The sequence below is a fragment of the Camellia sinensis genome, chromosome 1 (genome assembly GCF_055761805.1).
Source record: "Camellia sinensis isolate YWXY chromosome 1, ASM5576180v1, whole genome shotgun sequence".
NCBI classification, from domain to species: domain Eukaryota; kingdom Viridiplantae; phylum Streptophyta; class Magnoliopsida; order Ericales; family Theaceae; genus Camellia; species Camellia sinensis.
In genome coordinates, this window is record NC_138961.1 from 3,222,298 (window position 1) to 3,248,144 (window position 25,847).

At 36.0% G+C, this 25,847-nt stretch overlaps 1 protein-coding gene across 1 annotated transcript in view; it reads left to right on the forward strand.

The window, feature by feature from the left end:
* Positions 1–686: 686 nt before the first annotated feature.
* Positions 687–25,847, forward strand: part of ILA (putative protein kinase regulator ILITHYIA) — a 53,609-nt gene continuing 28,448 nt past the window's right edge. The window contains exons 1-27 of the mRNA XM_082870507.1: positions 687–1,030; positions 4,987–5,363; positions 5,461–5,592; positions 6,052–6,433; positions 6,600–6,746; positions 6,865–7,049; positions 7,152–7,278; positions 7,630–7,703; positions 8,232–8,308; positions 11,429–11,465; positions 11,542–11,708; positions 12,854–13,037; positions 14,749–14,826; positions 15,549–15,668; positions 15,763–15,822; positions 18,264–18,389; positions 18,482–18,566; positions 18,657–18,826; positions 20,166–20,468; positions 20,566–20,682; positions 20,822–20,923; positions 21,014–21,163; positions 22,346–22,510; positions 22,587–22,763; positions 23,835–23,957; positions 24,139–24,219; positions 24,312–24,428. Coding sequence (XP_082726633.1) covers positions 916–1,030; positions 4,987–5,363; positions 5,461–5,592; positions 6,052–6,433; positions 6,600–6,746; positions 6,865–7,049; positions 7,152–7,278; positions 7,630–7,703; positions 8,232–8,308; positions 11,429–11,465; positions 11,542–11,708; positions 12,854–13,037; positions 14,749–14,826; positions 15,549–15,668; positions 15,763–15,822; positions 18,264–18,389; positions 18,482–18,566; positions 18,657–18,826; positions 20,166–20,468; positions 20,566–20,682; positions 20,822–20,923; positions 21,014–21,163; positions 22,346–22,510; positions 22,587–22,763; positions 23,835–23,957; positions 24,139–24,219; positions 24,312–24,428 — 3,978 coding nt within the window. The 5' untranslated portion in view covers positions 687–915. The remainder of the gene's footprint in view (positions 1,031–4,986; positions 5,364–5,460; positions 5,593–6,051; positions 6,434–6,599; positions 6,747–6,864; positions 7,050–7,151; positions 7,279–7,629; positions 7,704–8,231; positions 8,309–11,428; positions 11,466–11,541; positions 11,709–12,853; positions 13,038–14,748; positions 14,827–15,548; positions 15,669–15,762; positions 15,823–18,263; positions 18,390–18,481; positions 18,567–18,656; positions 18,827–20,165; positions 20,469–20,565; positions 20,683–20,821; positions 20,924–21,013; positions 21,164–22,345; positions 22,511–22,586; positions 22,764–23,834; positions 23,958–24,138; positions 24,220–24,311; positions 24,429–25,847) is intronic.

The window sequence follows — 25,847 nt, forward strand, 5'->3', positions numbered from 1 at the left end:
TGATTCAAGGATTATAGGCATGATTCAATGTTTTTCAAAGTAAACATCGATTCATTCAAGGATTATAGGCCTGATTCAAAGCTCAAAGTTCAAAATTCCATCGATTTTTCAGAGTAAACATCAAATTTTACTCTGGTTCTATTGCTCTGTTTTTTTCATTTGACAGAACCAGAGTAAAATTTTACTTTTATACAGAGTAAAATTTTACTTTTAGCTTCAGAGTCTTACAGTTTACTTATTTTTCAGAGTAAAATTTTACTTTTATACAGAGTAAAATTTACTTTTAGTTTCAGAGTGTAAAATTTTACTTTCATATAAAGTAAAATTTTACTTTCATACAGAGTAAAATTTTACTCTGAAATACATAGTGAAAATGTCTTAATAGGAGAGCTGATAGATATGAGAGTAATATAGTAAAAGAAATAAATTTTAAAATATCAAGGGATTTTGAAAGTACTTATATAATTCTTATCCTTTTGAAAGAGAAATTAGATAGTGAGGGGTTATGACCAAATCCCCTTTTATAAAAATTCAAACTAATTTTATTTTATTTATCATTGGACGAGAATTTGTACCAAAAAAAAAAAAGAAAAAAAAAGAAAGGAAAGGAAAAAATCACAGTAGTAGCTGCTGTGTGCGCTTGTACGACGTGGCCCAAATGACGCTTAGCTGGGTGGTACCATCATGATATTCATTTTTTTTCTATTGAAAAGTCTAAGCAGCCTCGTAAAACCCTAGCAATAAAAGCTCATTCCATCATCTTCTTCTTCCTCAAGCAAAATCACAGCTCTCAGTCTCGGACTGAGACACCCCATCTCACAGTTCTTTAGAAATTTATCGGAGAGGCCCCTGAAATCTATTACTAATTTCCATTTAAGCCCCTCCCATCATCAACCTCTCACTCTCTCAGTTCAGATGGCTGATGCATTTGATTCGTTGGTTTCTGTTTCTTCCTCTGTTTCTGCTTCTTCACCCAAGAAGCGTATTCGGATCTTCCGCGATGAAATTCCATTCATTCTCAACAATTCACGTAAGCCTTTTTTTGTGGGTTTTCATGTATAATTTGATTGGTTTCTGGGTTTTACATTTAAATGATTCTTTGATGATTTTTATTTATTTATCTGTATTTCAAGTTTACGGTAAAATTTGGGCTGTGTTTGGTTTTATAGATTTGTTATTAGTTAGAATTGAACTCTCTTGATTGAATCTTGTTTGTCGTTGTTTGGTTGATTTTTATTTGTTGACCCATACTTGCATTAAACTCAGTTCACTATGGTGAATTCGTTTTCTTGATTTTCTTGATTTTCATGCATTTGGTTTATGGAAGTTTTTAAACATGAAATTCAAATTTGGACGGGACAAAACTGATAAATCTCAAGACAAAATGGAAAACGAGATTTTAAAAGATCACACATTAAATACAAATGGCAATCTAATGCACCTTGAATTCCTTAGGTTTCTTGACTTTCTTCTCAACCAAGTGAGGGTGAGGCTCCCTTTGTCTGCTCGGTTAGCTCTATCATAAAGAACATATGATTCCTTTTATGGTTTGTATTTATTGTTTAATCAAGAAAATTTTTTCCTATACGAACAAAAAGCCCTGAATTTAAATCACAGTATCAACTGGTGTAAGGGTTGCGACATGTAATGAGTATTGTCAGCTAATGTGTAATGGGAACTGGAAACCGAACTCATGAATGTTTTTCAAGCACTAGAAAATGCCAATAAAATCATTGATAAGCTTGTTCTAACCTTATTTACCATAATTTGAATGATTGCAATGGGTTTAAAGGGTCTAGGCACATCGAGGTGCCCGCCTTGCCAAAGCGAGGTGCAAGTTATAGAACATAAACAAAATTTTAATATAGGCAGAGTTTTTAACATAAACAAATTTTTAGTGTACCGGCTAGGAACTGTGCAAACCTTGTCTTTGATTACTGTATTGGAAAAAAAAAGAATCAGTGATCAGTTTAATTCAACACATCAGAGAGGACAAAGCAGAAGAAGAACAAAGAGGAGGCAGTGCGGTGATCTGGTTGGAGTAGAAAATAAGAAGTCAAAAAAAAAAAAAAAAAAAAAACAACAACAACAATGTGAGAGAGAGAGAGTTTCTTAGGGCTTTCTTTTTGTCATAAAAATTGGGGCTAATCTATTGGTGGAGTTGTAATCCCATGTGGTTGCACTACCAAACATAATAAAGCCCACTAAATAATCACCTTGCGCTTCACAAAAAGGGGATCACCTTAGTGCCTTGCATGCGCCTTACACATTGCCCCTCCCCTTGAAGCTCTTGAGGTGCCTGACCTGCACCTTGCCTCCCCTCACGCCTTAGTGCTCACCTCGGCTTGCCTTTTAAGACACTAGGTTGGTGGGTCTATGAAGTTGTGAACTCAATGAAGAAAAACAGAAGAAGCAAAAGAGAGCAATAAATAGTCTGTATCAATGTGTCAGGGCCTAATGATGGGCAATCAATGCGTAAAAGGTGATTTATTGAGTATTGGCTGATACCCCCCTGCTATGGAACCTGATACTTATTGGCTGATACTTGTTTGATATTTTTTCACGGTGATACAAAGCAGAAAATTTGAATATGGAGGCCCAAAATCCATTGCGTAATGACCAATATGCTGCGTAATGGCTGATTTTTTTTATCCATAAGCCCCAATGGGTAGCTTGAACTTGGACACAGATCTCTCATCAGTAAATATCACTATAGCGTACAAAAATGGTTGTGATATCTTTACTGTAGTATAGTTACTGTTACTAATGTGGGTCAACTTTAGGATACTCAGTCCAACACTACCTATGACTGGATTTTGTGTTGAGCTTTGGTTATGTAAAACTTCTAGGGTTAGATTAGAATTCTCATAGGTAATAGGAGTGGCTAAGGCCCTGTTTGGTATTTTTGATATTTTTGTTTTTTGTGTTTGGAAACAAAGACAATGAAAGTTCATAAGCATTCATTGTCTTCTTATATTTTCATTGTTGTGCAAAAACACATTTAAAAAATTCATTAAACAATTAAAAAATTGCATCCTAAAAAAGGGTGTTTTTAGAAAAATTTCTGAAAACATTTGTCAGAAATAGTTTCCCATACCGGTTTTTTGTTTTTTGTTTTCAGTTTTGTTTTCTCTGTTTCAAAAAAAAAAAAAAAAAAAAACCGAACTTATCTTAAGGTTTATGGACAAAAAAAAAAAGGTGTGAGATTTGGGGGTGTTTTCAAAAGGCCAAGTTGCTTTATTTTCAGATTTAATGTTGTTGGAAATTCTGGAAACTATTTATGGTAATACGTGTGCAATCAAAGGCAAATCTATATTTTATTATCTCAAAATTGTAAAAAAAAGTTAGGTTGCGTTTGGTTGTGTTTTGTAAATGTGATTTGAGAGTATGAGTTGTATTTTGAGTTTGTGTGTTGTAGGATTATGATTTGAGTGTAGAAAATTTGTTTGGTAAAGAGTTTTGAAAATAGTTTTGGAAAAGAGGTTTGATTTGAGTGGGGAATTGTTGATGTGATATTTGATATGTGATACAAAAATTTACAACTCCTAACTAAACATACAACTCAAAATTATTTTAAAGCACATTAAAAATTAAAAAAATTTCAGAAAATATTTTTCTCAATTATATAAATCAATTGCAAAAAAAAAAAAAAAAAAAAAATCTGTACAGCAGAGGACATCCCAGTGGATGTCCCCAAGGACGTCCGGGTGGTAGTCCCTAGGGACGACCGAGCGGTCTTCCCCTGGCCAAAAAAAATACAAGAAACGCGCAGAATGGACAGAGCTTTCGGCAGAATTTTGGAAAATTAATTCCAAAACTCTTACCAAACATGGAGCTGAAACTAGCATGTAGAATCACATTTCAAAAGCACAACCAAACACAGCCTTATGTTTTCATATTCTATATATTGGTAAAGTACTTTGAATACAAGGTTGTAAGATCTATTTAAAAAGATTTATCACAAATAAATAGAGTTTTAGACTTAAGTGCTCTTAAAATTATAAAGCTAACGCAAGAGAGATTAATAGATATAAATTCACATTATTGTTTTTTTGATCACTGGCTCCCAAGTTATTTTCTTTAAACATACCATGTGTTTTGCAAGTGGTCAAGCATGGACATGTGTATCCCTAATTGTCGGAAACATGTCCAGTTCTATTTTTTATTTTTTATTTTTAAAATAATAGGATATGTTTGGACCATTGTGTGACACGTGTCGAGTAGTGTCTGACGAGTTTAGATGTCAATGTCTGTGAGTTAAATTTGATATGGAGGGAAACTAATATATGTGCTGATCTCCTAGCTAAGAATGCAGCAGCTCGGTGTGAAACTTTTATGCTTGTTCATGATGCTCCCAAGACTCTTCTAATGTTATTGGCTAGAGATAGGATAGGTGCTGGGTGTTTGAGATGGGTGCATTTGTAATCTTTGCTTTCTTTTGTTTTGGCTTCAGCCATCGTTTGGAGAAAAAAAACCCTTATAAAAAAGAGAATGTGATATAAATTTCCAAGTTCATGATTAACTTCTTAGAACTGCAGATTTCCCGCTCATTACCATTTATGCCACACTTTCATCATTTGCATCATTGTTTATGATTATTTTCTTCACCATCTTTATTTATTTATCCCTTTTCTATTTTAGATATATTGAACAGTGTAAACATGTGCCCTGGTATTTCGCTGCTGTTTTTGTGTTTGTTATGTGTTTGATGCAGCTACTGGTACCTTTTTGGTGTGTCTTCACTACTCAAGTCGCAAAACTAGCAATTCGGTTTCTTTTTCTTTGTTTTTAATTTTTTTTTTAAAGTATTTCCATGGTGCCCTGAATAATGATTTTGGTATTCCATATTTCTTAGAACAAATGCAAATTGCATTGAACCTACTTAATGTACTTAGCTAATCTTTTTGCATGCTTTACTTTGAAATGTGATTCGCACATGCTTCTGTTCCGAGCTTATGGTTGCAGTCTCCATTTTTAACTCTGCAGAGATGTCTTCTGAGCTTGTGTCAGTATTGGTAGATATAATTTTCAAAACTTTGTGTATTTATGATGATCGAGGATCGAGGAAAGCTGTTGATGATGTGATCACAAAAGCTTTGGGCGAGGTTACATTTATGAAGAGTTTTGCGGCAACTGTTGTACAGGTCATGGAAAAGCAAGTAAAATTGCAGTCTCATGTAGGCTGCTACAGGCTTCTCAAGTGGTCATGTCTTCTACTAAGCAAGAGTCAGTTTGCTTCAGTATCAAAGAATGTATTGTGCAGAGTGGCTGCAGTGCAGGCATCACTTCTTCATATTGTTATTCTAGGATCTTTCCGTGAGAGAAGGGCTTGCAAACGAGCATTTTTTCGTTTGTTCTCAGAGGTTTACCCCTTTAGCATTTTTTCAGTTTTGATTAAATCATTTTTATGGGTTTCTAGTTCTAAATTTCTTATGCATTTTATATTTTTAATTTTTTCAGTCATCAGAAATCTACAAAACCTACATTGAAGAACTAAAGGATGCAAGGATCCCATACAAAGATAGCCCGGAACTGTTGGGGCTTTTACTGGAATTTTCAAGTTCGATTCCTTCTTTATTTGATCAATGGAAGGTAAGAAACACTTTTCTTTTAGCTGTTGTATCAGCAACGATATTCTTGTGGGGCTATTGATGACCCTATCTAGTGCTGAAAACTGATAAATTTTGGAGCTTCCTCTGTTGAGTGCAATTTGGTAATGCAAAATTAGTTACTAATTAAAGAATACAATCCATTAAAGAGGGGGTCTAATTTTTAAGATATAGAAACTTGACTTTGCACAAAATGATGAACATGCTAAATGGAATATGATTTAAATTCTGATTTCAAGTGCCAAATTAACCATTACATTTTGAAATTCTACAAATTTGGATGCTGACAGTGTTTAGTAATACTAAAATGGCACTAAAATTATCAATGTTGTCAAACATGATGTTGATGTTATGTTAGGTCCTGTGATTTCAGATTTTATGTTGCACTTACATTTAACATCCCTCTAGCTAGTGTTTTGATTGATGGCTTTTTGTTGCACAGCCAACATTTCTTGATATGTATGTTAAATCAGTTCTGAATGCAAGGGAAAAGCCAGCAATGGGTCTCAGTGAAGCTTTCCTTCCACTGTTTACTTATTTGTCGCATGAAGATTTTAAAACTATTGTGGTCCCATCATCTGTTAAAATGTTGAAACGCAACCCTGAGCTGGTGCTGGAATCAGTTGGGATTCTTTTGAAATCAGTCAATCTTGATCTGAGCAAGTATGCCACCGAAATTCTTCCAGTGGTACTACTACAGGCTCGCCATGTGGATGAAGGAAGAAGGCTTGAGGCCTTAGCTATAGTAGGGTGTTTGAGTCGGAAGTCTAGTAATCCAGATGCCTTAGAAGCAATGCTTAATGCTGTGAAATCGGTCATCGGAGGTTAGTGTTTGCTCATTTTGAAGATTTTTTTTCATACAATTGTCTGTCTGTGGATTAAAGTATCTTTTATCTTGATTTATACATAGTTGATGCCATTAGACTTAAATTTGTAATTACATAAAACTGTGTTTCGCTTATCTTTTAATTCGGGCTTGAATATGGACAGGTTCAGAAGGAAGGCTTGCATTTCCATACCAGAGAGTTGGCATGATAAATGCATTGCAAGAATTGGCCAATGTCCCTGATGGGAAATATCTCAACAGCCTGTCACCAACTCTATGTAGCTTTCTTTTGTCCTGTTACAAGGATGATGGTATTTTTTTACTTCTGTTTGATTTTCCCTGTTTGCTTTGCTCCCTGTCATATCCTAGTCTTCTCACTCATAATTTGCATGTCAGGGTCACTGGTCTTTTTGATGGTTTAATTTACAGGAAATGAAGATGTAAAGCTTGCAAGTTTATCGGCTATAGCTTCTTGGGGAGCAAGATGTCCAGATGCTATTCAGCCAGATGTCATTTCTTTCATTGGTTCTGGGCTCAAGGAGAAGGAAGGTTTGAGAAGGGGTCATCTTCGTTGTCTTAGAGTCATGTGCGAAAATGCTGATGCCGTTGTAAGGGTGAGGAAACTAATTAAGTTTATTTTTTGGATTCCTGTTTTTTTGAATTTTGTTTAGGGTGTTTTCCACTTAACTAGAATGTCTGTACTGTACCACCTTCAGATATCGTCTTTGCTTGTGCCGCTTGTCCAACTAGTAAAAACTGGTTTTACCAAAGCGGCACAGCGTTTGGATGGTATTTATGCATTACTATGCGTTTCAAAAATTGCAGCTGTTGACATCAAAGCAGGTATTCTTCAAATGATTAATTTCAATTTAGTACACAGAACCAACTTTTGCATTTTGTTTGTTACTGCTTATTCATATGCTACCTCCGTCCCAAATTGTTTTTCCGGCATGACAACTAAAAATGATGCATTCTCTTGTCTAAATTTTCTATTTTTTCCCTCACAAATTAATAGTTCTTAAAGAGATCTTTTAATTGGTGAAAAAATTATAAATTTCGATACAAGAATACATTATTTTTATGTTCTCGTTTTCTATGTCTAACAAACTATTGGGGATGGAGGGAGTAATTGTTAAGGTGATTTTATTAATACTCTCTCTACCTCTTGGGCCCCCCCCCACCCCCCCAAAACAGATGATACTCTATCAAAGGAAAAGATTTGGTCTTTGATATGTCAGAGTGAACCTTCAGTTGTACCGATTGCCATGGTAGGTATTTGTTGACTCTCTCTGGTGCTCTGTTAATATATAAGTCTGTTTTATTTAAACTTGGGTACATATTGCTATACAGAGTTGCCTGACTTTCTCATGCTAAATTTATATGTATGTATGCATATGTTACTTTTTTCTACCTGAATGTTCTTTACTTTCTCATGTCACATTTACACACACTCAAACAAAACATATGCATACAATCAGCATCTTTTGGGAAAAGGGAAGGTTTTGTAAGTGATTTAAGCTAGATTTAATTGGCTTAACTTTTCTAGCTCCATCTGCTAAGTTTTTTGCACATTCTTTTTATCATTATTTTCTTGTCATTTTAGTTGCTTCAATGTTTCTAAAACTCTAGAAGAAACAAAAATGAGAAGCTTTAGTTGGGGTGGAAACTGCTTCCTTGGATTCCTGCACGTCTTTCTTTATGTTTCAGTGCTGATTGATCATTCCAAGATAGATGATTTAATTTTGATGCATGCTTTGTCTTTTCAAATTGTTGAATGCATTTCTATTGCTATGCAGGCCTCAAAACTGGCAGTTGAGGACTGTTTGGCATGTGTTGATCTTCTTGAGGTGCTCCTGGTGGATCATCCAGACAGGTTTATGTTTATATATGTTAGAATTTACCACTCACCTACTACCTCCACTATCTTTCTCCACACCTACCACCTCCACTATCACACACTCCACTACCATCCACCTCCACTATCACACACTCCATTACCATCTTCTCCTCTATATATAGGAATTGTAATATACAGAATATGAACAATCTTGTAAGATATCAATCATCAACTCATCAATCAATAATACATATATTTTTACATGGTATCAGAGCAGAACCTAGTATTTTTCGCTTTACCGGCGGGCGACAACCTCACCTTCGCCGTCCGCCGGTCTTCTGAGAAGCACGACCTTGTCACTCACACTCCGGAGGAGCTTATCATCATCATCAACAGCAGTAGCAGTTGCAGTTGCAGAAGAAGAAAAGAAAAGAAAAGCAAAAGCAAGAGGGAAAGGACTGGTCAACAGCCAAACCTCACCCATAAAGACACACACACACACATATATATACATACATACACAAAAGGGTTGTTGATTTTTGTTTCTGAAATCATTGGCATTTGGAGAGGGGCAACAACCTTTTAGAAACATCCCATCTTCAGCCTCATTCATTCTCTCTGAGTTCGATTCTGAGGTACCTACGCCGGTCGCCTCTCTCACCTCCTCCGTGTCCCTCACATCTCCACCGGCGATCTTGTTCGCGAAGAGCTCTCACACATACAGCTTTCTCGGGCAGATTCTTCACCAACACTTCATAACTTCAGACACTGGTTCCGTTTCCGTTGCCGGGACAGCATCCGTTGTAGTCTAGTTGGTCAGAATATTCGGCTCTCACCCGAAAGACCCGGGACAACATCCGTTGCTTCAGCTGTCTCTGTCTTCACCTCTGGAGCCTCTTCAGCAGCAACTTCAGTTGTTTTCTCTGTTGCTGCCTGTGTAACCTCAACAGTGGCCATTGGAAATGCAAATGAAAGCAGAGAGAGAGAGAGAGAGAGAATCTGAAAGCAAGAATGAAATGCATCTCCCACTCTCGGTAACTTTTATGATGATGGTGGGACAGAAACAGACAAAAGTGAAAACATCTTTCTCCTCTTAAAAAAAATAAAAATAAATAAATAAATAAATAAAATGCACTCATCACACGCATGCACATGACAGACACCTTTTATTTTTTTTTTATTATTCTTCAAACAACACCCCATTCACACACTTATCACACACACGTTTCTTTTACTTTACAACCAAATTTCTTTTATTTGTCAGACTCCACATCTTCCACAATGTGCTGTAAACCCATCATTCCTTCCACTAGAGTCTATAGAATATATATCTATATATATATATATATATTTTTCTGATTCCAAAAAAAAAAAAAAAAAAAAAAAAAAAAAAAAACCGAATGAAGAAGCGGAAGAACTGCACACCAAACTTATTTTATTTATGTCGGGTTCACCCCGATCACCATTTTACACACAAAAAAAAAAAAAAAAAAAAAAAAAAAACCAACAGCTTTGTTTTCTTTTCTGCAGCCGGCCACTACTCGACCTCACTTCTTCGCCTATTCCGCCGGTCTCTTCTTCTTGCCTCCGTCCTGGGCGGTCCTTGACGGTGTTGCCTCCGTGTTTCCCACTCCACTGGGCACGATCACTACTCCCTGCTCCTCCACTGCAGCATACGGCGGACCTCCAAATCGGAACATCACGGTGGCCTTCCGCTTCAGCTCCTTGTTTTCTGCCCTTAACACGCTTATCTCTGCTCGCGCATCCTTATACATGCGTTGGAGCAGAGCCAGCTGGGAGTTTAAATGCTGCACCTCATTTGTCCTACTCTGCAGCCGGTTCGACAAATTTGTGACCGCCGTCATGGTTTCCACACATGCCTTCAAAGTATACTGATTGGCCTCCACATCCGACTGCACTGCCATTCTTTGCTCCACAGACCGCATCGGAAAGTTCAACGGAGTAAACTCCGGGGCGCTTGGTTGAGGTTCCAGTGCCACCGCACCAGTTGTCTCTCTTGTTGACTCGTTGAGGTCGGGAAAGAGGGTGAGCAGCCCGCGGGAAGACGATGAAGCCATTTTCTGGGCAACAGAGTGTTACAGAATATCTCTCGCAACAGAGTTTTTCAGACTCTCTCTCTCAGCACAACGAAGTTTTTTTCAGAGGTTTTTTCGCAGCTTTTCTCTGCCTCTGCCTCAGCCTCAGCCTCCGTCTTATAGCCGAGGCAGCCACGCGCATCGCGCGCCTCTTGCCACCAGCCGACAAACGGGCACGCAAGCCAAGGCACCCACGTGCCTCGCCATCATGTCCGGCACACCTTTTGATGAATTGGGCACGCCTTTTGATGGCACGCCTTTTTATGGATTGGGCACGCCTTTTAATGGCACGCCTTTTGAAAAATTGGGCGCACCTTTTGAGGATGCGATTTTTTAAGGGGTCCGACAAGACTCTGTAAAATGTCCCGACATAGATTCCGGTTAGTTTCTACAAGGGTCCGACAAGACTCTGTAAACTGTCCCGACATTGATTCCGGTTAGTTTCTACAAGGGTCCAGCAAGACTCCGTAAACTGTCACAACAACTGTCACAACATTGTCTGCTACAACGGTCCGACATGACCCCATAAACTGTCTTCTACATCGGTCTGACACCACCATACAGTGTCCTCTACCACGTTATGGCACCACCTTTCAGTGTCTTCATCAACGGTCTGACACGACCGTGCAGTGTCTCCTATCTTTTTTTATTTTTATGTATTTTCTTGTTTTGTTCCTCTCTTCAACCTCAAGTTGGTTAGTTTCTATCCTCCTTGAGTTTGCGGGGGGCTGTTAGAATTTACCACTCACCTACTACCTCCACTATCTTTCTCCACACCTACCACCTCCACTATCACACACTCCACTACCATCCACCTCCACTATCACATACTCCACTACCATCTTCTCCTCTATATATAGGAATTGTAATATACAGAATATGAACAATCTTGTAAGATATCAATCATCAACTCATCAATCAATAATACATATATTTTTACAATATAATATATGGAGTCATATGTGCTTAACTACCTCTACTGTTTTCTTTTAATTATTTCTACAGTTGCAATTGTCCTTTCAAACTTATTGTGAATGAATTCTGTCTTTTTCTTCCGCAGAGTGTTGGAGTCTATATCTATCAAATCACTGTTACAGGTGAACCAGAGTTTTGTAGTGTTTTGGTCTCTTATTTCAACAAACATTATAGAAACTGATTGTTGATCTAGTGCAGTTTGTCATCTATTTACTATGCCATCCAAGTTGGGACATTCGAAGAGTGGCTTATGATTCTACCAAAAAGATTATTGCTGCTGCTCCACAATTATCTGAAACAATTTTACTTGAATTTTCAAATTACCTTTCTGTCACGGGGGAAAAAGTTTTTCTTTTGAAGACAAGGTACTATCTTGTTTATAATGAATATTTTTTTTTTGTCTTTTGAGTGGCTGCCAGTACTACAAGAAAACACGTGGGCTTGTGAAAGCAATATTATCTGTTTGGTATATAGATTTGATATTTTGGATACATTACCTTGGGGTTATAGTGAGGGACGGAGCCTGGATTTTACCCCCAGAGGGGAATTCAATTGATTATTCTATGAGTTATTGTTGTTTTAATCCACCCAAAAGTCTCTTTACAAATTTATGTATTTAGTGAGAGATTAAAAGGATTGAACTGACCTAATTTTGGAGTGAGCAATAATGATTACAAAAACTTGTAAGTCTATAGGCACAAAGAAGGTGTTCTAAAAAACTTATTTTATATTGTTTTCGAGTCACATGATGGTCTTTAATCAGCACTTTCTATACAATTCAAGTATTGCCCTACTGTATGTTCTTTATTTTTTTGCTGGGCTATGTATACACTTCATTGGCCCTATTTGTTGCGACACCTGACAAGCTAATAATATTTATCAAAAAAGAAAAGAAACTACAACAAAACAACCAAGAGCTAATAATCTAACATCAGATGCTAGAAGCATTCTCCAACTCTCCAATAACATGCCTTTTCAGTTTAATAATGTCTTTTTTTGCCAATAAGCAGTTAACAAAAGCTACACCAAACACTTTGGCATGCACTCACAAAATAAATAAAAAAAAATTAGCACCCCTAAGGAACATGGCATTCTTCATTTTTGCTGGTTGAGCCATACGAATTTACCAATGATTGAATTTTTTTTTATAGAGTTGTGAAGGGGTTATATTTGAACCTTCCATCAAGTAACTTAAATTTAAGGGGTTGTTGCAAATCTAGGGTTGTAGCCATGGCTCCCCTGGGCCATAGTGTGGCTCTGTTCATGGTTATAGGGATCCATGATGATTTTGAGGGTTGGTTCAGTTGATTTGGTTGCTAGTAAAATAGAGAACCATTCCAAGCACACATGTTACTGCACTTGAGTCCTCTTCTTCCTCTTCTCTCTCTATCTCTCTCTCACATTATTCCCAGAGTTTTCTGGATCTGTTCTTTGTTTCTCTGTACTAAAGTTGTATTTAGTTTTTTGTTTTTATTTTTATGTGGATTGATTTTTAATTGTTGGTCTGTAGTGATGCAGAAAGTACATTGGATGCTCAGATTCCTTTCCTTCTGTCGGTGGAGGTTTTGGTTAAGGCTTTAATTGTGATATCATCTGCAGTTTTGGCTGCTACTCCCAGGGCATGTGTGCAACTTTTATTCTGTTCGCATCATCCATTCTTAGTTGGAACGGCAAAAAGAAATGCAGTGTGGAGGGTAACTCACTTTTTTTTTTTCTTTTTTTAACTACATACACTGAAGTTAGTTGGTGTTATTGAGTTTTAGTATACTTCATTTATTATGTATTGTGCATTCTGTAATGTTCTGTAATGAAGCTTAAGTTATGCTACCTAAAACCAAACCAAACCAAACCAAACCAAACCAAGTCTTAAGTCCCATGAAATGGGTCAGCTACATGAATTTTTCTTCTCCACTCGACTCTATCAACGGTCATTTGGTTAGTCAAATTAAAGAGATTCATATCTCAATTTACTACACTAGCCCACGTCAATTTAGGTCTGTCCCTTCCCCTAACACTTCCATCTGCCGTCACTATATCGCATCTCTTCACTACTGTCTCTGTTGGTCTCCGTTATATATGAAAAAGCCATCTCAATATATTCTTTCTCAACTTATTTCTGTCGGTACTACTCCTACCCATTCACGAATATACATAAGTTATGCTACCTATTGTCTTATATATAATCAGCATGAGTTTCACCTAGGTACTCTTCCTTCTTCGGGTGGGCAATTGTAAGCACTCTCGACATAGGTTCAACACCATAATGCAAGATTAAGTGTTCAATACTTAATAATAAAAAAAAGCGATCAATGCTCTCCTCATCTTCCTGCACATAACAGACCATTGCAGACAAAATATTCGGTCTTGTTTTCTGACACAAATCATCTATAATAATTATTTATTTATTTATTATTTTTTATGAGCCATGGTCCATGCATAAACTTTTAACTTTAAATGACATATCTGCACTCCAAATCATTCCATGAGGATCAAAGAATGGTGAATTTTATGTTATCACTCTTGTATTTAGCAGTACCTCGAGAGGCCATACGTGATACATCTCAACCAAGTGATCAATTTAAGCCTACCTTTATCACATCATATTTTAGAGATGTCTTCCTGTTATTGTTCTATGAACCAAAACAATCAGCATTTTGTGCATAGCTGGACATGATAGAAGAAAACGACCTTAGAAGTTATTTGAAATTTTCCAAGTTGTAGTTGGAATGATAGTATGCTTTAATTCCTGAGAATCCCAATAAACTAGATTCAAAGGACTGAACAGGAAACACCTTCTGTAAATATACGGTCACCCTCCTTGAATCCTTCCCTATTTCACTGAATACAGAGAAGCATTTGTACCAAAACAATCACCAGCCAGTGGTAATATTCTAGTCTGAATTAATTTTTTCTTCAGGATGATGCTTCATTAATGTCTTAATATCTATATTTGGTTTAGTTTTCTGGTAATTGCAGCAGACATCAGGTTTACAATGCATGGATGAGGATGCAATGTTTTTTTGCCCCTCTCGGTTTTCTAACTGAACTGAGTTTCGGTGCATACTCTTTGATATTCTGTATTAGCTTTTAGATCTTACTTTGGATGATAGGTGCTCCAATTTGTCAGTCCGTTTTAATTGCCACTAAACGCATTTGAAGTTCTGTTTATTGAGTTTATACTTGATCTGAAGAACACAATCTGGCTTGTAGTATAATTTTGTGCCATAGTCACTAAATCATTTGATAACACATCATGCTTAGCATTTAGTGTTTATTAGTTACAGACTTATTTTGCCATTAATTGCTTTCTGTAGTCCGCATATGACAACACAGACAAAACAAAGTGTTTCATTGTTTCACTACGACTGACGGAACTATTTTTGGCTATTGTCTCCCCCTTCACAGAGGCTGCAGAAGTGTTTGCAGACGCTTGGTTTTGATGTCATTGGCCTTATTAGTGCCGATGTGGGTAATATCTGCAAGGTAAATTCTAAGTTTTATGTTAGCTTTTAGTGGGCATATCTGCTTTGAGGTTTCTGGTGTTTCATCTATTTGGTGGCCTGACATTTTAATATATCCTGTAGAATCATGCAATGTATTTCTTCTTCTTCTCAGTAGCTGCAAGTTTGCATTTTTGTATTTTACTTCAATGTTGAATTTTGTTTTGACGTAGGTCTCCTGCAAATACACTCATTAAGAATTTGATTTTTATTTAAATTTTTGTGAATTGAATCAAAAATAAAAACGGATTATGCCAGTTTGTGTGCAGACAAGCTTGTGATTGGAATTAAATTTTAGACTTAAATGAATAATTAAAAAATGATTTTGTAAATACAATATGTGGATATAAGTGGTGTTAGGGACCTGATGTTGTGTTACTCGGAATAGTTTTATTTCTTTTTGTACCTTATCAGGTATGTGGATTATGGTTTCTTCTGGGATAATGATTATTGTGGCTGTATAGATAATTTGAGAATGTTATTCTTAATCTTCCGGGACAAGCCATCCCTAAAATAATTATAGTGCACTCTGTGTGTGTGTGTGTGTTGTTGAAGTGGTTATCTCTGGCAATTTAAAGTTCCTCGTTCCTTGTCTACATTACTTTCTTATGGTTACACAACCCATCTATGCAATTTATTTATGAATTTGGCACACATACAATATATTTTATGATTAATATTTCAGATAATTGGAACATTGTGCAGGGTTTGCTAGGACCGATGGGGTTGATGAGTGCTAATCATCTTGAACAAGAAGCAGCAATATATTCCTTGTCTACTTTGATGTCTATTACGCCAAGAGATACATATACCGAATTTGAAAAGGTTACTTGCATATTTTATTTTTAATATGTTTCCTGTGAACTAGGAGAACTAACATCATATTTCTTGACTTCAATTTTCTTGATCCCTATGGCAGCACTTAAACAACCTTCCAGACCGCTATGCACATGATACTCTTTCTAAAATTGACATTCAGGTGAGAAGTTAGTTTAGCTATTCTACTCTGTTGTTAATTCTGGGTTTTGTAGGTTATGAAATGGCAAACCTCTATATATCTTCTGTATATTTTTGGAATCGTCTTTTTGTCACAACAATGACACAATAAAGTTTGCAATCCCGAGAGTAGTTTAGCTTTTCATGATTAATTTTAATTTGACAACTATGATCTACTAAGGTAAGATTTTGCAAGGATTTTTAAGCCTAGTTTTTGGTACTTGCAGCATTGTTTGTTGTATGTTGTGCTACATCGATTTTGGAATGTGTGGCTCACACGCCTGTTTTGAGAGTTAGGAAGTAAAAAAAATAGTGAAAGTCAAAATTCCAATATGAAAAGACAAAATGAACCTTGTCTTCATCTTCTACGCTTCTTTTCGTCTTCAACACTTGGCTCATCTTTTACCTTGAAAACCCACTCACCACCCCCACCCTTACCCATCACCATCCAGCACCTCCCTACCACTACCGCCACCTTTTGCTACACCTTCCTGTGTCCCCCACCTCCCCTACCCCCCCTTATAGTCTTCTCCCTTGCCTCCCAGTTATGCAGTGAAGTCCCACATTGCCTGAGCACAAAAGTAATATGCATTATACATAAACATGAGGGCATGCTCACCGCAACATCTAGCTGTTGGGGTTGAGTTATTCCCAAGACTGTGTAATACGGTATCGAAGATGGAGTTCCAGGGTTGGGTAGGGTTCTTATCCTTGGCTTCCACTGTGAAGAGAAGTCCTACATTGCTCAAGTACTAAAGTAATGTTAAACATATAAGTGTGAGGATACCCTTACCTCTTGAGCTAGCTTTTGGGGTTGAGTTTTAACCAAGACCGTGTAACAAGGTGTCAGAGCCAAAATACTCAGGGATGGGTAGGGTGTGTGTCCTTGGCCTTCATGCCGCAGGTGTTGCCGAGTGAGCACGTTGGGCATGAAGAAGGGTGTGAAGCAGAGTCCCACATCACCCGAGTACTAAAGTAATGTTAAGGATATAAGCGTGAGGACACTCTCGTCTGCTAGCTTTTGGGGTTGAGTTCTATCCAAGACCGTGTAGCTTGCACGTGACATGTGCCGTTGAGTGAGCACGCAAGGGTGTAAAGAAAAGTCCCACATCTTTTGGGTATGAAAGTAATGTACAATATATAAGCATGACGGGGCCCTCACCATAATAGCCAACTTTTTGCGGTTGAGCCATCTAACATCAGCCTCCTTCCCGACTTTCGCAGTTAATCTGTACATCTGTTCTTCTAAGATTTATCTACATTGAAAACCTGTAAAGATTGAGTCATCAATAGTAACTAAGATTTCAGTTTTATTTTGCTCTCCTCTCTACCTGTTTCTGAAATATGGCCAATACAGGTTTGTGGTAAACCGAAAAAGTAGGACCGATGCTTATCTTTGTTTTATGCCTGTTCCAGGTTTATGCATTGGGCACTTCTTCTTTTTTTATTTTTATTTTTATTCCAGAGATGCACTCTGGATATATAAATACATTTACTTTTTTTTTGTGGCTATGTTGATAACATAACGCATATTGAATTTGATTATAAATAATGGCCTTCAATGGTTACGTGAATGTATACATTTTGTTGATTTTTGTGGGGATTAGACCGTACAGAGTATGTACATCCTTGCATTGCCTTGATCATTTGTAATGACAAGAATGACACACAGTGTGTATATGTATGTGATTATATATATGCTATGAAGTATGGGTACTTCGAAAAACATGCTGTACCCGTACCGGGTACTTTCCGGCATATGGTACGTCGTATAGTACTTCTGCATACGTTCCGGGTACATGAAACACGTACCCAAATTTTTTCTTCGTAATTTTTGGCGTACCAGACGTATCTACTATATACCCAAGCCGTAGCGTACCTCAGTTGAAACAATATTTTCTTCTATTATAGAGATAAAACCCCTTTAACTAAACTTCTTTTTTATTTTTAGTTTTATACTTAGCATGTTTTTAAAATTAAATTATGGTTTGTAAAATATATTGACATTTAATTTTGATTTATACTTTTACTTTTGGTATTAAATGTTAATTATAGGTTGAATCTTAACAAATTAAACCATTTAATTAATTTTACATAACTATAAATTAAAAATAAATATTTTTTTACAAGCTGTACTCGTATCCGTACCCTACTTTTTTTGAATTTTACCGTATCGACGTACCCGTATCGTACCAGTACTCGTACCCGTACCCGTGCTTCATAGTATATTTGTTTCGTATATATAAGTTCCTTTAGTTAATATAGGTTAAAATGTCCTCCAATAATTTTCAATGATTTTTTTTTTCTTTTATTTTTCTTTAATCAATTCTTACTTCAGTTGTTTCAAGTTTTATACATTTATAATTGTGTTTTTGTTTCTGGATTAGTTCTCACACTTGCTGTTGTGATTCCCATGTTACTCAGATTTTTCATACACCCGAAGGGATGCTTTCTAGTGAGCAAGGTGTTTATATTGCAGAGTCGGTCGCTGCTACGAACACAAAACAAGCAAAAGGCCGTTTCCGGCTTTATGATAATGATGATGATACGGTAATTTTGCATGCATCTTTTTCATTTGGTTTTGAATCATTTTCTGGTCCTCATCAATTCTTTTAAAACATGTTTTATGTCTTTGTTTCCAGGACCATGTCAACTCTAATCATTCGGTAAGGCGAGAGCATGCTAGTGTTGGGAAAAAAGACATGGGAAAGTCAACAAAGAAGGCTGGTATATTGTCATTGATTTTTTTTTTTTATGCTCATCCTAAAGTTTCTATGGCTTCATATACATTTATATATTAATTTTTGATAAACCCAGATAAGGGAAAGACTGCAAAAGAAGAGGCACGGGAGATGCAGCTTAGAGAGGAGGCATGTATTCGTGAGAAAGTTGTGGAAATACAGAAGAATCTGTGTCTGATGCTGAGAGCCCTTGGGGAGATGGCCATAGCCAATCCTGTTTTCACGCATAGTCAACTTCCTTCTCTGGTCTGTGTTTCATGTTGTTCTGTTCAGTTTTATGATTTTGACAGTCTGTTTCACTCGAGTGATTGATGTGAAATGAAGAGAAAGGAAACTCTTTTCTCATGTTTGGTTTATAAGTTAGGTGAGAAATGATGAGAAATGAACAGAGAGAACTTTCTTATTTTGTAGGTTACATTTCTCACCAAAAGTGGTGAGATTTGGTGAGAAAGAAACTAATTGGTTGTGTATTTTTCGTAACACCAAGATTCCATGATCATTTCTTCTCTTCTCACCTCATGATCCAATTGGAGTATAAGACATAAAGTTTACTTTGGCTAAATCATACTTGAATGGGTTGCTGTAGTTGAGTTGTTTCATGTTTTTGTTGTGCATAGAATATTGTTGAATTTCAAAACTTCTTATAAATTTTCTTTCAATATCTTTTTATTAGATGCATAATGTAAATTTAATGAGGGATTGTAGTTTGTGATTCTATATTGGTATGTGATGTGGAGATGTTGTTTTGTCCCCATCTAAGCAGCACATACACATGGCGATTTAAAAAAAAAGAAAAAGAGAGTGCATAATACAGAGGGTATACAGCAAAAAATATATTTTTTACATATTGTTATATGCTAATTTGTATCCACAAACAATAAAAATTATTGAAAAACTAAGACTAACTCAACATGGAAAAATCATTCAATCTATAATTTAAACACAATTTAATTTCTATGATACCATTTAATCAATCTTAAACCATTATTACATCACAAATGTCAAAACATTTAAATTCAGTAATGAATAGATCATCGTAATAAAGTTTTGTATGAGGACTCTTTGTCCTCTTTCACATTTTTTAATAAAGTTTTGTTGTTCAAAAAAAAAAAAAAAAAAAAAAAAGATCATCGTAATATGTTGTTAATATTACCAAAAGTTTGCACAAAAATTCCCACTGGATCAACATAAATGGAAGCAGATAATAAGAATACTAGCAAGATGAGTGGGGTAATTGATATTTTAATACTTTTTGCCTCTAATTCTTTTTTTGATCTTTTGGCTTTTAATTGGCATAAATTTGGCTATGGTAATATTGTTATGTTTCTTTCTTCCGATCATACTTCTTTTACGAATTCTAATTATACTTTCTTATACGTTTCTCTGTCTGTGATTTTGACCTGCATTTAAACCCTGTAACAAACTAGAAATCATACCCATTTATGTTCAGTTTGATTGTCGATATTCTTCTGAAGATGTGATGAATCGCATGAGTAAATCAGTTATTACTTTATTGAAAATTCTAACATTCTTTGTGGTTCATTTTAATTTTAATTATTATTTTTATTTAAAAATCCAATATCAGGTTAAGTTTGTTGACCCTTTACTACGGTCTCCAATTGTGAGTGATGTGGCCTATGGAACCATGGTGAAGCTATCCAGATGTACTGCTGCTCCTCTTTGTAATTGGGCCCTTGACATTGCTACTGCATTACGGCTAATTGTGACAGACGAAGTTAATGTTTTGTGGGATCTGATTCCATCATTTGGTGAAGGGGAGACCAATGATAGGCCTTCCTTTGGTCTTTTTGAGCGAGTGATAAATGGCTTATCTGTTTCTTGTAAATCTGGACCTCTTCCTGTTGACTCGTTTACAATTGTTTTCCCGGTAACTTCTCGTAATTGTTATATACTTTTTTTTTAAGCATATCATTTTTTTGACAAGCTCTGTCACTAATTTGATGTGATACTTCAAATTTTGTCAGATAATGGAGAGGATACTGTTGTCTTCCAAGAAGACAGGACTTCATGATGATGTTCTTCGAATTCTGTTTTTGCATATGGATCCCGTTTTACCCCTACCTAGGCTTCGCATGCTATCAGTTACGTTTTGATTTTTATTGTGGCATATAATCTTCTGTATATAATTTTTTTGTTTGTTTGTTGTTGTTGTTGCTGCTATTATTATTATTATTTTGTGTTACAATTTGGTTGTTATATCTTCTACCTTGTATTCTGTAGGTTCTTTATCATGTTCTTGGTGTTGTTCCTGCTTATCAAGCATCAATTACATCAGCATTAAATGAGTTGTGTCTGGGTCTACAACCAGATGAAGTGGCACCTGTATGTGCCATGTTTCTTTAGTTGATTCTGCAATTTGCTTTGTTGGTATCTTATGTATCTTATTTCAGTTTCATATTATGCTTTCTACAGGCTCTTTATGGAGTTTATGCCAAAGATGTTCATGTAAGAATGGCTTGCTTAAATGCTATAAAATGCATACCAGCTGTTGCTAGCCGTTCTCTTCCTCAGAATGTTGAGGTTGCCACAAGCATTTGGATTGCTTTACATGATCCGGAAAAGGTGGAGCATCCTCGTTGATGTCTTTTTAATGTTGAACTTAATCTCAGTACTTTGACCTATATCTGGACAGTGGCAATGAACTTATTAACTACATTTGTATCTGGCTTGTCTGATGTCAAGTGTATTGTTATCATTAATGTACTTTGTGTGATGGCTTTGGTCTAATTTCATTGTTTACTTTGTCATGGTCTTCAGTTTCAGTTATTTTTTCTTTGTGGCTCCTGTTTTGGAGATTATGGTTAGTATTTTTTAAATATTACACTTGACATATTACTTGGGTTCTCATTAATCTTGTGCTGTTATACATAGTCGTTTTGTATTTTATTTTTGTTATGCCATTCCTCAAATTTGTGAGTATTACACTGCTATTGGTTTTCATCTTCAATTTAGTTCTATATTTCTTCATGTGTCTTTTATGCCGATGAACCACTATCTAAAATTTGAAAACAGAATTTGAATTTGGATTCGTAATTTATGTTAAAATGATGACCATTTTTATTGTGCATGTGAGTACTGGTTTTCCCTATGAATTGTTCATGTATAACTTGGCAATCTGGCTAATTTGTGGATAGATTCGACATTGGACAAAGAAAGAATGTCCATTAGACTCATCTCATTTACCTTTCTGACAGTATGGCTCCTGTTATCCAGCTCCTCCAAGTTAAACTTTACTCCATAATGTTCCATATTGTGTATTTGCTACTCCTAAAATTAAAGCTGTTTGCGGATGTCCTGGTGCTTAGAACTTTCTGGGTTTCTTGATTATTCTCCACGTATGACATTAAGAATACGAAGACACTGTTGTGGATTATGAAGCATTTCTTTGTGTATGAAAATAGTAACTGTTGATTTCTTACACATCACTAATTTTTTTCTCAACTATTGATTTCTGGCACTTAATTTTCTTCATATCTTTGTTTCGTTGGCTGTTTTGCTACATCAAAACCAAACCAAGCCTTTAGTCCCATCAAATGGGGTTGGTTACATGAATCTTTCTTCTCCACACAGCTCTATTAAAGGCCATTTCGTTAGTCAAATTACGTGAATCCATATCTCTATATTTATTTGTTTGCATCAATTTTTGCTGCATCATTTATTTATTTGTTTATTTTCTTGCTATGTTATTGTTGTTTGCATGCAAAAGCCATTTGTGATGTTTATTTCCTGCTTCTTTCCTTTCAGGCAGTTGCAGAGGTGGCAGAGGATGTGTGGGATCGTTACGGCTATGACTTTGGGACAGACTATTCTGGCCTTTTCAAAGCACTTTCTCATGTGAATTACAATGTTCGTGTGGCTGCTGCAGAGGCATTGGCTGCTGCTTTGGATGAAAACCCAGATACTATACAGGTGGTGATGAACTTCAGCCTGCACACTCGTAACAAGTTCCTGTTGTGTGTTTCTTATGGATTGATTATATTCTCAGGAGTCTCTTTCGACTTTATTTTCTTTGTATATCCGTGACGTTGGCTTTGGTGAGGACAATATGGATGCTGGTTGGCTAGGCAGACAAGGAATTGCATTGGCTTTACATTCGGCAGCAGATGTACTTAGAACCAAAGACCTTCCTGTTGTTATGACATTTCTGATATCGCGAGCGCTGGTATGATTTTTGTTGCTGTTGTGCTTACTTTTTGTGAATGGTTGCATAACATTTTGCTTGGCTTTGTTGTGGTAGACGTTTGGAAATGTTTGAAAATATTGTAGTCGAGTGAATGAAACTACTGTTTTGTCAGTGTTTGGTTATCAAATTTTGTTTTCCCGTGAGACCATGATGTGCATTACAGAAAATTAGATTATGGAATTGTTGATTGCATAGAAGATAGATTATAAGAAATTTTTTCTCCGCTGATAAATATTCTGTTTTACAAATGGTCCCTCCACTTTTCTAATGGCCATTACTCATTATTTTGTTTTCCAGTGCACCTAATGAAACTTAATACTCCTTCCGTCCCAAAATAATAGTCCCTTTTGGAGAATCTAACTTTTTTTGGCAGTACAATTATTGCACTTTAAAAAAAGAAAAATGTTTGGGAGCTCTAAACTATGAGCTCTAGGGGGTGGGCTTCATCCATTGATGTGATGTTCTGGCCTTAGGTTTTTCTTTTTTCCTTTTTTTTTTTTTTGAATTTCCACCTCATTAATGCTCAATTAGAGCTCCAAAATTAAAGGGATGAATTATTGTTGTTAAAAAAAATGATTTTCCAAAATTACCCTTTGACAGTACATTTTTGGGGGAATATCAATTGTTATGATTGTACTTTTTGTGTTGTTAATGAATTTAAAAGAAGGGTAAAATAGGAAATTCATATTATTTTAGTCGTTAATTTTTGAAAAGAGACTAATATTTTGGAACAATGAAAAATGGAATAAAGGACTAATATTTTGGGAGGGAGGGAGTAATGTTTTATTCTATCAAGTAGGGTGATTACTTGAAGTTAAGTGGCTTCAAGTAGAATGCTTTTATTGGAAAAAGTGAAAGAAATAAGAAGACAATGCTGCTTGAATTGAAGAATAGTGATTATCTTGATAACAGAAAAATTGTTAAAATAGACATTTACTAGTTTGATTGTTCCCAATGGGCAAATTAGGAGAGTTCTTATACATAGGATTAGACTATGATGCAGATAGGTATTTTTAATTGTAATCATTTTGTGGACCTTTGGAACTGCAGGCTGATACTAATGCAGATGTTCGGGGAAGGATGCTTAATGCTGGTATTATTATTATTGATAAGCATGGAAGAGACAATGTGTCTTTGTTATTTCCGATTTTTGAGAACTATTTAAACAAAAAGGTTAGTATTCCTTTTAAGTGACAAACTTTCTAATGCATATTAGTAACTGTAGATTGTATATATTTTTTCTTATGTTAAATACTCCTTTTTTTCTAAAATGGCTGGACTAAAAGGTTATCTTCATATAATAGTATTGCCCGAACAGTTCAATATTCTTATTTGGCTTGTGTTCTTTGTTCAGGCATCTGATGAAGGAAAATATGATTTGGTGCGTGAGGGTGTAGTTATTTTTACTGGAGCTTTGGCAAAGCATCTGGAAAAGGTGCGAACATTATTATATCTTATATCTTTTATGTAAATATTGGCACTTTCTAAATTATTGAGTCTAGTATTGACGAGTGTGTTTTGGAACAGGATGATCCCAAGGTTCATGCTGTTGTGGAGAAGTTGTTGGATGTGTTGAACACTCCGTCTGAAGCAGTTCAACGGGCAGTCTCAACCTGCTTATCTCCGCTAATGCAGTCAAAGCAAGTATGTAGAAGGTCTTACTCATGGAAGGATCTGGATTGTGGAACTGTTTTTGTTGTTTTCCTCCTTTCTTCTGTGCTTCAGTCTGTTCAATGACAAGGGATACATTTGAACTTGTCACAGGCTTTTGGAATAAGGGATCAGTATTTGTTTCACAGGAATTGCTGCATGCCATGGCTTGTTGCTTATTTCCATGATTTGTGTTTAGTTTCTGTTACTCAGTTACCAATGTGACAATGTCCATCATAGCGGTTTCTGAAAACATAAACTGGGACCTGGGTTTTGATGCCCAATAAGGTCTCTGGCCTTATCCTGGGTATTTCCAGCAAACATATAAAGAAACTCTTGATGTTAGAGCCATGTTTCTTGTACGAGATGTCTGGACAAATGTTTAAGCATTTGTTGAATGTTCTGTTTAATTTTCAGCCACCTTAGGAGAACTTAGATACTTTAGTTAACCTGTAGCTTTGATTTATTTATTTATTTTTATGTCTTCAATCATAGAACAACATGCATGTTTTGGTTCGTGGGTTTGATCTTTTGAAGATTACTGTGCCTGTTTTATACATGGCTCAAAGTCTTAGCTGTTACTGAGTTTGTTAGGCCGACTTATCTCAGTGTCTGTCTGCTTCAATCTGAAACTGAGTATGTATGTGGAAATGGAATTTAATACCTGGATTGGTATTGTATTTAGCTAAATTGGCTCAAGTTTGTTGCAGTATTCTATTGCAAGACTAACTTTCATCCTATCTGTTAGGTGAACACCCGCTTTGGGTCCTTCCCACCCACAAGCCATGCATGGATTTTTTTCCTCGTCGAACCAAATGTCGTGGCATAACATCTTTCTCAGTTCTGTCTGTGTTTGTGTCTGTGTCTGTGTCTGTGTCTTCTTGTCAACACACTTTCCTTCCCTAACTGGGTACACTTGTCATGTATGTGTCACATACATATACACACATTGTTTAAAATATTTGTGAGATATAATTGTATATAGACTTGTAGAATGTAGTAGATTTTGGTTTATTGAAACTTATATTTTGTTACCACCTAGCTTGTTTTTCATTATTTGTACATTGTGGACCAAATAGTTGTTATCTAAATTCTATTTAATTTTTTAGAAGACTGAACTTTGTAACAATTCTGTAGGTGTTAGATGCTATCATATGTTTGTTTTCTGATTCCATTATGTTATTCTTATTATTCAGAATTTTCCATGATTTTCTTAGATTTATTTTGGCCTTGTATATACTATATCTTTAAGTCCCCTGATAGAACGACCAATACCACAACTTTGTACCATGGTTACGTACCGTTTTTAACCTCTATGAATGCCCATTTCTTTCCTGTTTCTTTCTTTCTGCTTTCTCCTTTAATTGTTACCCTCTATGTTTCAACATATGCTTGGACTGTAGAGATTATTTT